This window comes from Trichomycterus rosablanca, chromosome 18 (genome assembly GCF_030014385.1).
Source record: "Trichomycterus rosablanca isolate fTriRos1 chromosome 18, fTriRos1.hap1, whole genome shotgun sequence".
NCBI classification, from domain to species: Eukaryota; Metazoa; Chordata; class Actinopteri; order Siluriformes; family Trichomycteridae; genus Trichomycterus; species Trichomycterus rosablanca.
Window position 1 is genome coordinate 6,476,371 of NC_086005.1, and position 15,133 is coordinate 6,491,503.

The 15,133-nt window shown below is 37.6% G+C and overlaps 2 protein-coding genes across 2 annotated transcripts; both read left to right on the forward strand.

Moving 5' to 3' along the window:
* The first annotated feature begins 2,454 nt into the window (after positions 1–2,454).
* On the forward strand, positions 2,455–9,741 carry skor2 (SKI family transcriptional corepressor 2). Its single transcript, XM_063014385.1, has 8 exons — positions 2,455–4,284; positions 4,810–4,870; positions 6,151–6,231; positions 8,250–8,318; positions 8,673–8,771; positions 8,950–9,017; positions 9,172–9,234; positions 9,671–9,741. Exons 1-7 carry the CDS (start codon positions 2,455–2,457, stop codon positions 9,229–9,231), a joined length of 2,268 nt encoding a protein of 755 aa, XP_062870455.1. The 3' UTR covers positions 9,232–9,234; positions 9,671–9,741.
* Positions 9,742–12,592: 2,851 nt separating this feature from the next.
* Positions 12,593–14,817, forward strand: ier3ip1 (immediate early response 3 interacting protein 1). Its single transcript, XM_063014450.1, has 3 exons — positions 12,593–12,692; positions 13,670–13,771; positions 13,889–14,817. Exons 1-3 carry the CDS (start codon positions 12,602–12,604, stop codon positions 13,942–13,944), a joined length of 249 nt encoding a protein of 82 aa, XP_062870520.1. The 5' UTR covers positions 12,593–12,601; the 3' UTR covers positions 13,945–14,817.
* The last annotated feature ends 316 nt before the right edge of the window (positions 14,818–15,133 follow it).

The window sequence follows — 15,133 nt, forward strand, 5'->3', positions numbered from 1 at the left end:
TTTTGCTTCTGATTGCGGTCGATTGTGGTCGGATTGCTTTGGGTAATGATGAAAAAATGTCAGTTTGTCCTTCTTTAGCTCAGATGTGTTCCTTTTTAGTTCAGTCATTTATTAATTTATCTGTAGAGCCTACATGACCTTTAGGTGGACAGACTGGACCAAGTCCAATAGGATACAAGTGGACGATTTGATAAGATAAAATTATAATAAGAAAGAAAGAACCATTTGTTATTGCTTCTTATTAATGAAGGAAAATAAATTATGGGAAAATTGTAATTAAATATATTGACATGTAAGATTATTTTAGTAAAATGACTACCATATCATGTCCTCTAATTTTAATAAGTCATATTAATATTTAAAGTAATTATTTAAATGTATTTTAATTATTATATTCAGCTTTTTTAATAAACATGCAGTTCTGAAATGCCCATCATTACACAGCCTATGTACACATTAAAATACGTCTTTTAAATAGAAACCTTTAGTTAAGAGCAGAACAAAATAAAGAAAAAATACAATAGCTTTATAACAAATACCACAAAAATATATAAATGGGACAGGGTAACTAGGCATTTTATTTTATATAAAAGTCACACAGGCTAACAGGGTATTTGGTTTTATATAAAACAATTAATGGCGCATTATAACAATCATTCTACGTTTTATATGAATAAATATGTGATACAGACTGACATTTAAGATTTATTTTGAAATGTGTGGCACGGGTTATCAAACTTTTTTAGTTGTATATAATCGAAATATTTTCCTTTATAAATGAATTAGGTCTTGGTGGCTACAGGGAAGAATTTAGTGTCACATAAAAACAAAGTCAGCGTTATGACCAATTTTTGGCCACCAGTGTTGGTAACAGACCGAGACTCAGAATGTGCATGTTACTGAGATGTGAGAGTTCCTCTCGTGCAGGTCAGTTTAAAATATTGCAGAAATAAAATGAACTGCTTGCAGTAATTGTTAAACAAACAGAGCACATGTGTGCTGCACCCATATCTGTTTCCCCCCACAGTCACACTGCAGTAGCCCGGGGCGAGGCTCGCGCACTCGCGCTGAGTGGCACTGACTGTAACGTCATTGGCTCTTTAGGGCGCGCGCTCTCGGGCTTTGAGGGTAGCGGACACAAATGCAGCGCGTGCGCTCACGTCTGTTATTATAGAAAGAAGCGCCGCGTGCCCCGCGCACTTATTCACTCACGCGCTCCATCTGCAGCTTCACCTCGCGCTGGACTTTTCTTTTAGTTTAGGTTATTTCTATTCGTTTATTTTACCTGGTCCGTTTAGTTCTGAGACTCGTTCACTGTCAGTGAGGGCAGCGCGGACATGCAGGACTAAAACCCGACACTCTGCTCCAGGTAAAACTTTATTACACGCACATTTTATATACAGCTCAGTTCGGTCTGCTGCCGATCTTATGTGTTCCATTAGTTTGTACAGAACGCAAATTCAATTAGATTTCAATTTAATTAGATTTAATGGTCGGTTTGTACATTTTTACATTGCGTGCATGTTTACATTTTAGTATTGCTAACTATTTCTCTTGACTGTCGCGGTTCCTGAAATGATATCGTAGTAAAAAAAATACTAATAATTTCAAAAATTTAATTTTTAGTAAATTGTTCTTGTTTTGTCTGTAATTATGTGTGTTGTTGTATAATCTCCGCTGTGTTTAATTGTTTACCACTACTATAATAATAATAATAATAAATAAATAAATAAACAATATAATTTGCCCCAAAGCATCAGACATTAATAATAATAATAATAATTCTTATTATTATTTTATTATTATTATTATTAGTAGTAGTAGTAGTATTAGTATTGACATTATGCCATGAGTTTGTTATAGGATGGGTTTTTTACCGACATTAATAAACAGTAGCCTATTGCATTTGGAAATAGAAATAAAGCAAATTTGTGCGTTTTTTTATTTTCAAAGCGCAAATTTCGCTCTGTGCGGACGTATCTATAATAAAGTAAACTCGTGAGCAAATTGCTGTAAAACTTTGTTGTTCGTGTATTTCTAACCGATTAATGCGTTTTCTAATGACTTTAATTACTGCTTGAGAAAAGGGGTATGAACACAGTTAGTACATGAATACATTTTAAAATTACAAAAAATTACAAAATTACAACAATTACAAAAATTTCTTTTAGTAAAAAGAAAAATACGTCCCAGTTTACAAACATCATTTTTTATCTGCTTTACTTTGTTGACCTTTAAATGTAACTATTTGTTTACTCCTAATTTATTTAAACTCATTACAGCATTTCATAATAAAAATGGCTGAATATTACAGTAAATATTAACTATTTATTTTATTATGCAAATGATAGTGATGATCAAATTTATTATCCCTTTTTTTTTGCAAAGAACTAAATGTATTTAACTCTTTTTTTTTCCAGATAGAACCAGTTCTCAAGAAAAGGTCTGCAAAGGATGGAGAAGAGTCTTCTTCCTGGAACTAACGATCTCATAATGGCAAGCCCTCCCAGTTCATACCAGCAAGAAGCTTTGACCCCACCTAGATCTAACCACTCGTCCTCGCTCAAACCTAACCAGGTGGGACGGGTCATCCTGTACGGAGTACCCATTGTCTCACTGGTTATTGACCACCAGGAGCGTCTGTGCCTGGCCCAGATCTCTAACACATTACTGAAGAACTACAGCTACAATGAGATTCACAACCGTCGTGTGGCCCTGGGCATCACGTGTGTGCAGTGCACTCCAGTGCAGCTGGAGATTTTGCGGCGGGCAGGCGCTATGCCAATCTCTTCCCGCCGGTGCGGCATGATCACAAAGCGTGAGGCCGAGCGACTCTGCAAGTCTTTTCTGGGAGAAAACTCACCGCCCAAGCTGCCTGATAACTTTGCATTTGATGTGTCTCATGAGTGTGCTTGGGGCTGCCGTGGCAGCTTCATTCCCGCCCGCTACAACAGCTCCAGGGCCAAGTGCATCAAGTGTTCCTACTGCAACATGTACTTCTCACCAAACAAATTCATCTTTCACTCTCACCGCATGCCCGAGGCCAAGTACACCCAGCCTGATGCCGCCAACTTCAACTCCTGGCGCAGACACCTCAAGCTGACAGACAAGACACCCCAAGATGACTTGATGTTTGCATGGGAGGATGTGAAAGCCATGTTTAACGGAGGAAGCCGCAAGCGGGCACTACCTTCTAGCCACTGCCCAACCATGGACTCTGTAAAGTCTGTTCGTTCTGTGCTGCCCCACATGATATCTTCTGATCTGGGCCAGAAAAGAGGTCGGTATGATGATGAGGAGGATTTAGATGCCAGCAGCCTTTCACCTCACAAGAACCCACGTAGTTACCCAGTCATTCCTGTGCCCAGCAAAGGCTTTGGGATGCTTCAGAAATTCCCACCCACCTCACTATTCCCAAGCCCTTATACTTTTCCAGCTTTTGGTTTGTGCCAGCAGAAAAAAGACGATAATGAGGTAGCAAATGGGCAGAAAAATGGAGGCCTGTCAGGTTTGCTCTGGCCAGGCCGTAAGGACACTTTTTACCCACCATTCTGCATGTTTTGGCCACCAAGAGCAACAGGGGGCATCCCAATGCCCACATACCTCCAGCCACAACCCAATGCCCTGTCCACTCTTACAGAAGCACCCTCTCTTCGACAGGCCTTTCTAGACCTGACTGAACAAGGTGATGCCAGCACTGGAGCTGCGACGGGAACTGGTACCGGTATTACTGGGAACCCTAGATCAGGGCTGTTTGAAAATGAGTGCCCCGCAACCATTACCCCTGATTTGCGACCCGCACCAGAAGGCTGGCTCAAACTTCTGGATGCTTCATCTCTTCAAGCCCGCAAGGCCAGCTACCACTCTGCCTTTCGGCCTGTAGTAAAGGATGCTGAGAGTATTGCCAAGCTACATGGTAACCTGGAGGACTTTGGTGCTGAGAGACATTTATCACCAGGTACTAGCTGCAGTTACCAGAGCGAGAGTGCAGAGAGCGAAGAGGAGCAGGAAGTGGATGTGGAAACCAAGCAGGATGAAGAACAGGAAGACTTCAGCAGCCGGGCACCATCGCAGCAGCAACAGCAGCAACTATGCAGCCTTCATGTGGCACGACTCACTGAAGGCAGCACAAGCGATCGGGAAAAAGACTTGCCCTCCTTCCCTACCATCCCCACTGAAATCTCGACAGAGGAAAAATCCAGCCTGGCTGTCAGTTCGCCCACATCTCTGAAAGTCCCCAGCCCCGTGCACACTTCAGCGGAGGACACCGCCGCCTACAAAAATGTAAATATTCCCTGCAGGCACTTAAACTAATTATTATTTAAATGCCGGCCACAGACTGGCGGGATCCGTATGCATAACAAGATTGATAGCCGAGCGCTCCCTGCAGAAATAAAATATTCAGAGTGCTTTGATCCCTCCTAATAAGCCCAGTCATGTTTTGTTTAATGGCGACATTACGTTCACTCTCCTTTTGTCACGCTTGCCTATTAGCCCATTTAGTCTTTAACCTGCCGACACTACATTAACTGAGGGAGCGTTAGGAGTGGGGGAGGAAGAGAGGGGGCCGCTTAGCAATCCTGTAGCGATTAGCTTCTACATGGGCACTTACACAGATCAGTTAACACCTCAGTTGTTAATCAGTCTGGCCTATCTGACAAAACAATACAGGCGACAACACTGTCATCCTGGAGGCCAGTTTATTTAGCCAGGCTGATATATGTCTATATGTCTATAGCAAGCATGCTTTTGCCTGCTGACATGAACCAGGGCTAATCTGGGCTGATATCTGTGCTGCTTTGCTTTTAGTCACACAAGAACAGAGATGAGGGGCTGCCAGCATATGCGACGAAAGACAAAATGCGACCAGGTGAGTACCATTCATTATTAGAACATGCAAGAATACAGGAACAATATGGTTTTGGTATAAACTGGATATAGTGTCATAGTTGGGAGGGTGGGGGCCACATATGAACATGGATTCTGGGGACCTGGGTTTGATCCTTACTTCGGGCAACTGTTTGGAAGAAATGTTGCATGTTCTTCCATGTTTGTGTGGGCCTCCTATTTGTATACTGTTTTCACTCTAGCCCACAAAATCTGCAGTAGGTGGATTGCCTACTCTACATTGTCCTTTTTGCAAGTGTGTAATATGAAGCGATAAATTGGGTCTTGACCGGGGTGTGTTCCTGCCTTTTGCTCAGTGTTTCTCCAAGCACAAATCTAACCATGAGTCTGACCATGAATGGGTTTGTGAGTTTTAACCATATTGTGAGGAGGGCAGTTAAATAATATAAAAAAGTGTCAATTTATCATTAGTAACAATTTTATACTAGTCTTGGCTACGATGGGCCTGGAAAGCAGTTTGAAACAGTGAATCAGGCAAACAGCTTGAAAAACATTTTTAATGAGATTTACAAGGTGATGGACCATTTATTTAAATTCATTAAAGTTATTACATGTAAAACTGGAAGCAGAACTAAAAACAAATATTTTGTGAGTTAAAATTAAGTAAAGGGTGACATATCTTAAGCTGGTAAAGTGGATGCTAAACAGTAACATGAATCCTGGGGACCAGGGTTTAATTCCTTGCCACTGGTGATTTTGGCATACTTTCCCATGCCCACATGGGTTTCCTCGACTACTTTACTCCCCAGGTGTAAGTGACCGAGTGAACGTATGGGTGTGTGATGCTTAGTGACTGATTGGTTTCCAGGTGAGAAACACTGAGAACCGACACAGGATAAAGTGGTTCATGAAAATACAATGATGGATTTAATCAACTACAGTATCCTAAAATATTGTGTATAAAATATCCTGGTCATAGTGTGTCTGGGTAATACTGTACAGAAAATGAATATACTGTGGTAGGACATCAGTAACTCAGTACTACAAACTCAACAACTATCAAAATAGATCATTAAGATTTGCTGATCTATTTACCAACCAACTTTTTTTTATATGTGGGAGAAAACCAAAGTACCCTGAGATAATATGCCAAGCTGTGTTGCAGAAGCATTGCTTTGGCACTTTGCTGTCACTCTCAAAAATAGGGATGCTTAATTAAAAATATATTCATTATTTTAAATAAATTAGGAACACACAACATGTCTATTTCTGTAGTGTCATGCTGTTTTCTTTTTCTTTTAGCAGAAGAAAACAAAGAACAGGGCAATTTTTTCATGCCAGAGACAGAAACGTCTGCACCAGATTACTGGCGAGAGAACACAGGTAATCTACTTTCATTACTACCATTAAGCTAAAACAATCAACGTTTCCAGGAAGAGCTAGAAAATCCTTGGTGCATTAGTACAGCATGACTGTTCCTGCAATGACAGTGGGATTAGACTGAATAACTATAAAAAAAATGAAAATATACTCAACTCCACCTTCACTTCTAAACTGGAGCAGATCTCTGCACAATGTCATTGGGAAAATGTGTTCAGTGGGGAGCCATAACAGTTCAAGAAGACAATCAGCTCGACACGGGAAGGTGACAATCACCATTTGAACAATATCAAACGGATATAATTGCCTTTTGCTCTGCAAAATCTTCCATTACAAAGATCATAGCAGCTTGCCTTTTTATCTGTCAGGGAGACATTAAAAAGTGTTTTATGACATCTGTGCCGACATTTATATTATGGAGCCGATAATGATCTTCTCACATAATGTATAATATGTTTGGAAAAAAATTACATGAAACAAATTAAATGAAACCACCTTTGCCTGATTGCTAAACGTCTCCAAGGGGCTAGCGGGGGACGTGATTAGAAGTTCTGATTTTCTGAGACTAAAGGCAGTGTCTTATAGAGAGCTATGTTTCTTGGGAGAAAAAAAATAATCTAATTTTCCATTTATGTAATGCAAACTGCCTTGGCTTTGACTATTCACGGTTAATTGACTGTCAAACGAGGTTGTTATCCTCAGGCAGTGTCTGAAAATTTGCTTGTCAAATGAGACAGAGAGCCAAAGAGAGCGAGAACAAGCCTGCCTTCCAAATGAGGAAGGCATTGCAAGGCTTAAGGAGGCAAGACAAGAAACAGAGATGGAGCAAGAGGGGGGATTATATACAAAAATGGGCTGGATTGCTTCATTTAAGGCATTTGATTTGCAACATGGAACACGAAAACAGACGCCAACCTATTGGCAATATATTGCGTAGGAGCAATATTCTTAATATGGCAATTCCTGAGGACACACTGGGTCTAATCATTTGATATTTCAGCTCAATAACAAAATGAATAGCATTAAACGTTTTATTCTCAGAATAGCTTCTGTTCTTAAATGAAATTGCTGTCGTTACTAGGCTATTGTACACTGAGAGACTAATGCTGGAGCATTTTTTAAACTGGTGAACATGAGAATTTAACAGTGATCATATAATGAATTTTAAATGCATGTGCCTGCAATTATACAGATGTAAATTACATTTACATTTTTGACGTTTTTATTCAAAGTGACTTACAATTGTGGCTAAATACATTTCAAGCAATTTAGGGTTAGGGGCCTTGCTCAAGAGCCCAACAGTTGCAAGCTGGCAGCGGTGGGGCTTGATTACTATTCCAGTGCTTTAGCTGTTGAGATACCACAGCCACAACTTTTTTATAATTAAATTAGTAGTTTATAATTAATTAAAATAACAGTTTATTAATAGTTTATTTATTTACATATTGTTTGATTCAGTGCGATTTTCGTCTCAGGGTCATTATTGTCACCCTAAATATACAGTATACAATATTCTATTCATTTGTGATACAAACAATAAACATCATTTTACAATATTCATAATATTGTTTTTAATACTGTAACTTAACAGTTTTATCTAATAAATTAAGTATTAGAGTTTGTTGTTGCTGTTTAAGCATACAGGCGATTTCATATTTACATTGTTTACATTGTATTACTTACAGTTAGAGCGCCACCTACTGGCCATTTGTGAACCATATTTGTGATTTGAGCGTGGTTTTTTTTTACATTTACGTTTTTGGCATTTAGCAGGGTTAAGGGCCTTGCTTGCTTAAGGCCCAGAAGTGGCAACCTGGCAGTGGTGGGGCTTGAACCAGCGACCTTTTGATTACTAGTCCAATACCTTAACCACAAACTGCCCTTTTTAAACCACACATACATTATCTAAAGCTTTTTGGAAAAACTCCACAGATAACTCATACATTTTTGTAAATATATTTGTACAATACATTAATCATTTTAATGTTTTGTTCTTGTTTGCTTTTCCTTTTTTTGAACAGCGTCTGAACAAAATCAAGACTCACATTCCCCTGCCTCGCTCAAAAAAGGCGTCGAAAACATGGAGAAAGGTAAATCACAGAAACACAACATATAATTACGTTCATGGATTTTTTGTAATCTTTATGCACAGGCTATATTTAAAACTGCTGCTCTGGGTTTTCATTCACTATTACTGTTCCTTAATTCAATCTCTAAATCATTTTTTATCTCTATTCATGAAGTTGCACTTTTGTTTTACATGGAATTCTGAAATATAAGCATCATTCAGTTTGTAGTTTTACCTTTGAAAAGATTGATAACAGTGCCCATTATGTTGGTTTTATTGACAACATCTTAATTTCCTAGTCTAAGTGTTTCTGTGTGCTTGTTTCATAATGACCATAGTATTTAGGTTTTATTTTAATGATTTGGTTTTCTTACAGAGGAACTTCAAAAAGTTCTCCTTGAGCAGATTGATTTACGGAGACGACTGGAGCAGGAGTTTCATGTTTTTAAAGGCAGCTCGCCGTTTCCTGTTTTCCGTAAGTTATTTCACACAATTGCTCATCATTAAAAAGCCTGACTACATTTGGTCTGTATGGAATAAATGGGACTTCATGTGAAAAGCAACAATATTTTGTTAATGCAAATCAGATCAACACAACATATGCATTTTATTTTATTGACTTTTACCTTATTTTGTATCCTGTATTCTTTCAGACAACTTTCAAGATCAGATGAAAAGAGAACTGGCGTACAGAGAGGAAATGGTGCAGCAGCTACAGATGGTAAGCAGTCGTACATAATGACACCAGAACAATAAAATAGCATTACCCTACTAAACTGTTTTATATTTTAATGTTTAGACTGTACTTGTTATAATTATTTAGTGCTTAAAAAGGTTATAGAAAACTGCTGACCTGTTGTGTTATTTATTTTCAGATTCCCTATGCAAACATTATCAGAAAAGAAAAAGTTGTTACACACCTGAACAAAAGCTAAATGGTAAGTATAATTAACACGTTTTAAACTACACATATGTAATAGGTGGGTTCAATAGGGCAGTGGTATTTAAACCCTTTTTTACTAAGTTCCCTCAACAAATACTACCGCCCTCTAACTGTATACAAGATGGCGCAGCTAATTGTATTGGTGCTGCACAGCTTCAGAAATGTGCCTTCTTGTGCCTGCCTGGTTTATGTCCAGGTAGTCTGGTTTCAGCAGGTGAATTAGCTACTCTCACAAAATCTAATTACAGTACTGTAAAGTACATCGCCAAAAATGTGCATACCGAAATATACACTGGGGAGCTGAAAATTATTTAAAACTGTATACTACTCCATATTGTTTTATAAAAGTGCTATATGATAAACTATTTACAAACTCAGTACACCTTGTTAATATTGTTGGACTATAACTGAAATTACTCTTTTTGTTTCAGGTCAGACTGCTGCAATATTTCATATGGAAACCTTACCGGTTGCTCTCAGTCCTTTGATTACATTATCTGGGTCACTTACGATGAATCTAATGGTGTAAATCCTCATTAAGGACAGATAATCAGAGAATACACAAGTGTTCTCATCACCAGTGAATCATCTACTGAACTTTTGTTCTCTGAACAAGCCAATGAAAAACCAACTTGATTTCTCAATTTGAGTGGCATCAGTGCTACACAAAGCGTCTTTTCACCGTCACTTTCTGTACAGTGATTATTTTGTGCATTCATTCATGTATTTATTTATTTATTTATTTATGTCTTTATTTACTAATTATTTTGTAAATTGAAAAACCTGAACTGTGTATAAATATACTGGCTTTAAAATACCTTACATGTAGAAGAACAAATCCTGGGTTAACCACAGTCCATCTGCTCTGTGCTAGAGATTTTATTTCAGAGCAATTGGGTAAGCAGGCAATTTTCTTCCTATTGTTTAAATACAACGTTGACAAACATGAAAATAAAGAGGGTTAATACTGCTAATGCAAATGTATTTAAATATGTGGATAATAAAACTATATAACATGAACGATCAGTTTGAGAAAATCTTGATTTACCACATTACTTGTTAAGCATTGGTGTAAAGAACAGCATGGTGGCGTAGCAGGTGTTTGTGCTGGCATTTGTAGTGTTGGTGCTGCACAGCATAAGAGACTATATTCCCTATTACATGAGTGTGCGAGGGTGTGATATTATGTGCAGAATTGATTTGCAACTGGTGTTTCCAATGCTTGGAACACATTAGAACACAAACTTAATTCCAGAAAAGTTAGGACAATAGGTAAAATGCAAGTACAGCCCCAAATCAGAAAACGTTAAAACAGTATTGCAGTATGAAAAATGCAAATAAAAAACACAGTGTTTCTTACATTTACTTTGACTTTTATTTCATTGCAGACAGCATGAACCCAATACATTTCATGTTTTGTCAGCTCAACTTCATTTCATTTGTTAATACACAACCATTCCTGCATTTCAGGCCTGCAACACATTGCAAAACATTAAAGCATTACTGGGTTGTTGCATATTTTGTTTAAAAACTCTCCACACATTCTCTATTGTGGACAGGGCAGTCCAGTACCTGTACCCTCATCTTCCACAGTGTGCAGCATGTGGTTTTGCAATGCCTCCTTGAAAAATGCATGAACGTCCCCTAAAAAATGTCTTGAAGGCAGCGAATGTTGCTCGAAAATCCCATTGTGCATTAACTCTGCCATCACAGAAGTGTAAATTACCTGACACAGCCCCATACCATGACAGACCCTGGCTTTTGGAATTGTTGCTGATAACAGTCTGGATGGTACTTTTCATCTTTGATCTGGAGCACATGGCATCTATTTCTTGTGAAAAATATTTAGAACACTGATTCATCTGATCACAATAAGTTACCTTATTAACTTTAATGATTTTTGTAAAATATACACTAATTTTTTTTTGATGATTAAAACACATTCCAAAAAAACACGGGGACACTAAGTTTGTGGATTGCTTAAAACCGTTTTTCACCAGTTTTTTCTTACACTATTACTTGAAATATTTTTAAAAAAATGCAGCCATCATATTCAGAATGAGAGTAGATGCACAAAACAATAGTACAGTACAAAAATTAAATAACTGTTTTTACTATTTTTAGTGAAATACTGGTCAAACAGACTTGCAGATCATTGCTGTATGTTTCAATTTACATTTTCTTACTGCCTCTATTGTATGTGCGGGGTCTTCGAGTTTTTAGGCAGTCTATTTTATCTAACAGCTTAATCTTGGTCAGGGTCGCGTTGGGTCTGGTGTTTCCCTGATATCCTGGACAAAGTGGCAAGATCCCAAGGCACCACACACTCACACATTACAGTCTTTACTCAAAACTAGGAGCAATCTAAAGCTGCCAAGCCACCAGAAACACGTGGACAGGGGAGGGACATGCAAATCCTTTCATTGACAGTTACTATTCAGTGCTTAAAAAGGTTATAGACAATTGCTGACCTGTTGTGTTATTTATTTTTTAGATTCCCTATGCAAACATTATCAGAAAAGAAAAAGTTGTTACACACCTGAACAAAAGCTAAATGGTAAGTTGTAGCTTAGTGGTTAAAGCACTGAACTAGTAATCAAAAGGTCACTGGTTCAAGCCCCACCACTGCAGGCAGTCACTGTTGGGCCCTTGAGCAAGGCCCTTAATCCTCAATTGCTTAGACAATATGCTGTCACACTATTGTAAGTTGCTTTGGATGTAAAATGTAAAATCAGTTTACTGACAGTCGGGGCGGCACGGTGGCTCAGTGGTAGCACTGTCGCCTCACAGCAAGAAGGTCCTGGGTTTGATCCCCAGGTGGGGCGGTCTGGGTCCTTTCTGTGTGGAGTTTGCATGTTCTCCCCGGGTCTGCGTGGGTTTCCTCCAGGAGCTCCGGTTTCCTCCCACAGTCCAAAAACATGCAAGTGAGGTGAACTGGAGATAAATTATTGTCCATGACTGTGTTCAATATAACCTTGTGAACTAATGAAACTTGTGTGAAGATAAACTACCGTTTCCTGTCATGAATGTAACCAAAGTGTAAAACATGACGTCCTAATAAATCCTAATAAACAAACAAACAAACTGACAGTCGGATCAAACCTAGGACCTTAGGACCCACGATACTGCGCGGCACTCACTTCACCAACTGTAGGAAAATCTTAGGAAAATGTTTGTTTAAATTTACTAGCTTGTCTATGCATAGTGCACTATCTAGGGAGTTAAACGCAGCAAGTTTACCCCTATGTAGTGCTCATAAATAGGGAGTAATAAAACAAATTAGTCTACCGTCCTTTTGCACGTCTCTTACGTGACTACCTAGTAACGTGTGTACGTCATTACGCCAGCAGAGAAGTGCCAACATGGCGTTCACTCTGTACGCCCTGATTCAAACTGCTATTTTATTAACGAATGCGGTCGCTGTGCTGCATGAAGAAAGATTTCTGAGTAAAAGTAAGTCTTACGTTGTGTTTCTTCCATACGGTAATACGGTTTTATGGAATTTATCTGCTGTTTTGGAGTCATAACTGCGTTGAGGTGCCTCACAGGAGGCTAACACATCAGCAAGCAAACTCGGGATGTTTCCCAAACCGCATATATACTAAACATACTAAATAGTGTGTAAAGTATTAGTACGTTATTGTTACAGTACTTATTTATATACTGTTCAGTACGGTAGTATGCATTTGAGACGCAGCTTCAGGGGTTTGTTTACAGAACTAATGTACAATACCGGTCAGTGCAAAATCTGGTAACTTCTGGTATAGATTGTTGTTGTTTTTTTGTATGTTTTATATATTTTTTTTATATTTCTTACATTTCTGTTTTGTAATATATGTATAAACACTTTTCTATATCTCTTTAAGTTGCTGTAACGATGCAAATTTCCCCCTGTGGAATAATAAAATGCTATCTTATCTAACCGAATAAGAAGTAAGATCTAAGAGATAGTAGGTAAAAATACACAATTTTAGGATTTATATAAAATGTGTTTTATTTTTTTTGACATAGTGTGTATTCTTTCAGTTTGTCAATTTGGTTCTTAATGAGTATGTGGTTTTAGGTGTTTAAGTGTTTTATATTTCTGGCATGTATAGGGTGATGAAGTATGTGGTGATAGAGCAGAATACACAATTAAACAATATTAAGTAATACTTAATACTTGTTTTTTTTTTTTTTACCAAGTAAAGAAGATGAATAATTAAAAGCTTGCACAAATACACATTTTACATCTATTTTATATATATATATATATATATATATATAGGATATAAGCATAGAGACCTATCATTCTGTATTGAGACTTTTAATCATGATATTATTGTTGTCATTTTTCTAAACTACTACAAATAAGTGTCTCTTTGTCAAAATATTAGTAAATTGTATTGTAAGTAAGATTTTTAGATCAGCAGTCTCACTTTTAATTTCAGTTGGTTGGGGAGCGGATCAGAGCATTGGTGGTTTTGGAGATGAACCAGGAATTAAATCTCAACTTTTAAATCTTATTCGATCTGTCAGAACAGTCATGAGAGGTACGTGTTTTAACATATTAAACAATGAAGATAAATGACAAATTTATAAGCATATATTTGAACTAAATCTTCCATTGTGTCCAGTTTTAACGTCTGTCTCTCTTCTACTATTAACAGTGCCCTTGATTATAGTAAATTCAGTTTGCATCCTGCTATTACTGCTGTTTGGATGAAGATAGACTGACATTGAGAATGGATCATGGACGAACTGCTGAAAGATGATGGAAAGATATTTTTTGTTTTTTGTACCTGCGGCTGTTGCTTTCAGATGTCTCGCAGCTGTATCTCCAACACTTCAGGGATTCAGATGGTTGTTTCCAATTCCCTGGTTTTATATATTTAGGCAGCAGTGAACACCATTGTTTTATTTGCATAAAGTTGCTCAGTAGAGCCTTCATTAACCTTGGTTTTGTTTTCATGATTCATTCTTAATATTATTGCATTGATGCAATATTGATGCAGGCCTGCATGCTAGATTAGCATCAGAACAGATTTGACAATTTCAGATATGATCCACAGGCAATTTTTATGCCGTGAATATGTGTAATCGACTTTCTAAAACACATATACACACAAACACAGTATATAATTTATTACATCATGTAACCTTAATGTTTTACAGAATTTTCCTAACCGGAGCTTTCGGACAGGCAACTGTAAGGTAGCAGTTAAAACTCGAGAGCTTTGATTATTAATATCTCTTGTTAACTCGCAGTGCCACTGGTGTTTATTTCAGAGTTTATGTAACCATATGTTCATTCACAAAAGAAATATGTGTCTAAATGTGGGTATTATTAATGTCACTGGTGTGTCAGCATCTCAGCTTTTGAAAACATAAACTCAGCAGAGTGAATGTTAATGGTTCAGGGAGCAAGTCATGTTTTATATCCTCAGTGGACAGCGTGTTGCAATTGTGAAAAGCATCTGTGGTAGACTGCTTACAGTGGTCAATTTCTTTATAAATGACTGTTAAAATGTGTGAGCACCAGTAACCAAGGTCTTTGTGAGTCAGTCAATATATCATTTTAATAAAGTATGTCTTTTCATGTGTTTAGTTAAGGTTTTTTACTTGTAGTATATTAACAATTTAAATTATTTATTTATTTAAGGTAATTTACAGTGGATTCTGAAACCTGCCACCTTGACACTTTTTTTTTTTTTGTGGATTTGATTATGAATAAATATAATAGCTTTATATCTTTGCTTTAATTATCATTGTGATGCAATTTGAACTGAATGGACATAGTTTAGAAAGGAATCCCAGACATGTGAATCAACAGGGGCATCATCAGGACAAAAGCCATGGAGTGCAAGGAACTGCTTCTTACATGAAGTCTTTGTAACAGGTGGGACCACAATAGT

Coding starts and splice junctions, on each gene's coding strand:
- skor2 (XM_063014385.1), top strand. CDS start 2,455: ATGGAGAAGAGTCTTCTTCCTGGAACTAACGATCTCATAATGGCAAGC. Junction 4,871..6,150: donor GAAAGACAAAATGCGACCAG/GTGAGTACCATT, acceptor TTTTTCTTTTAG/CAGAAGAAAACAAAGAACAG. Junction 6,232..8,249: donor TTACTGGCGAGAGAACACAG/GTAATCTACTTT, acceptor TTTTTTGAACAG/CGTCTGAACAAAATCAAGAC.
- ier3ip1 (XM_063014450.1), top strand. CDS start 12,602: ATGGCGTTCACTCTGTACGCCCTGATTCAAACTGCTATTTTATTAACG. Junction 12,693..13,669: donor AGAAAGATTTCTGAGTAAAA/GTAAGTCTTACG, acceptor TTTTAATTTCAG/TTGGTTGGGGAGCGGATCAG. Junction 13,772..13,888: donor TGTCAGAACAGTCATGAGAG/GTACGTGTTTTA, acceptor TACTATTAACAG/TGCCCTTGATTATAGTAAAT.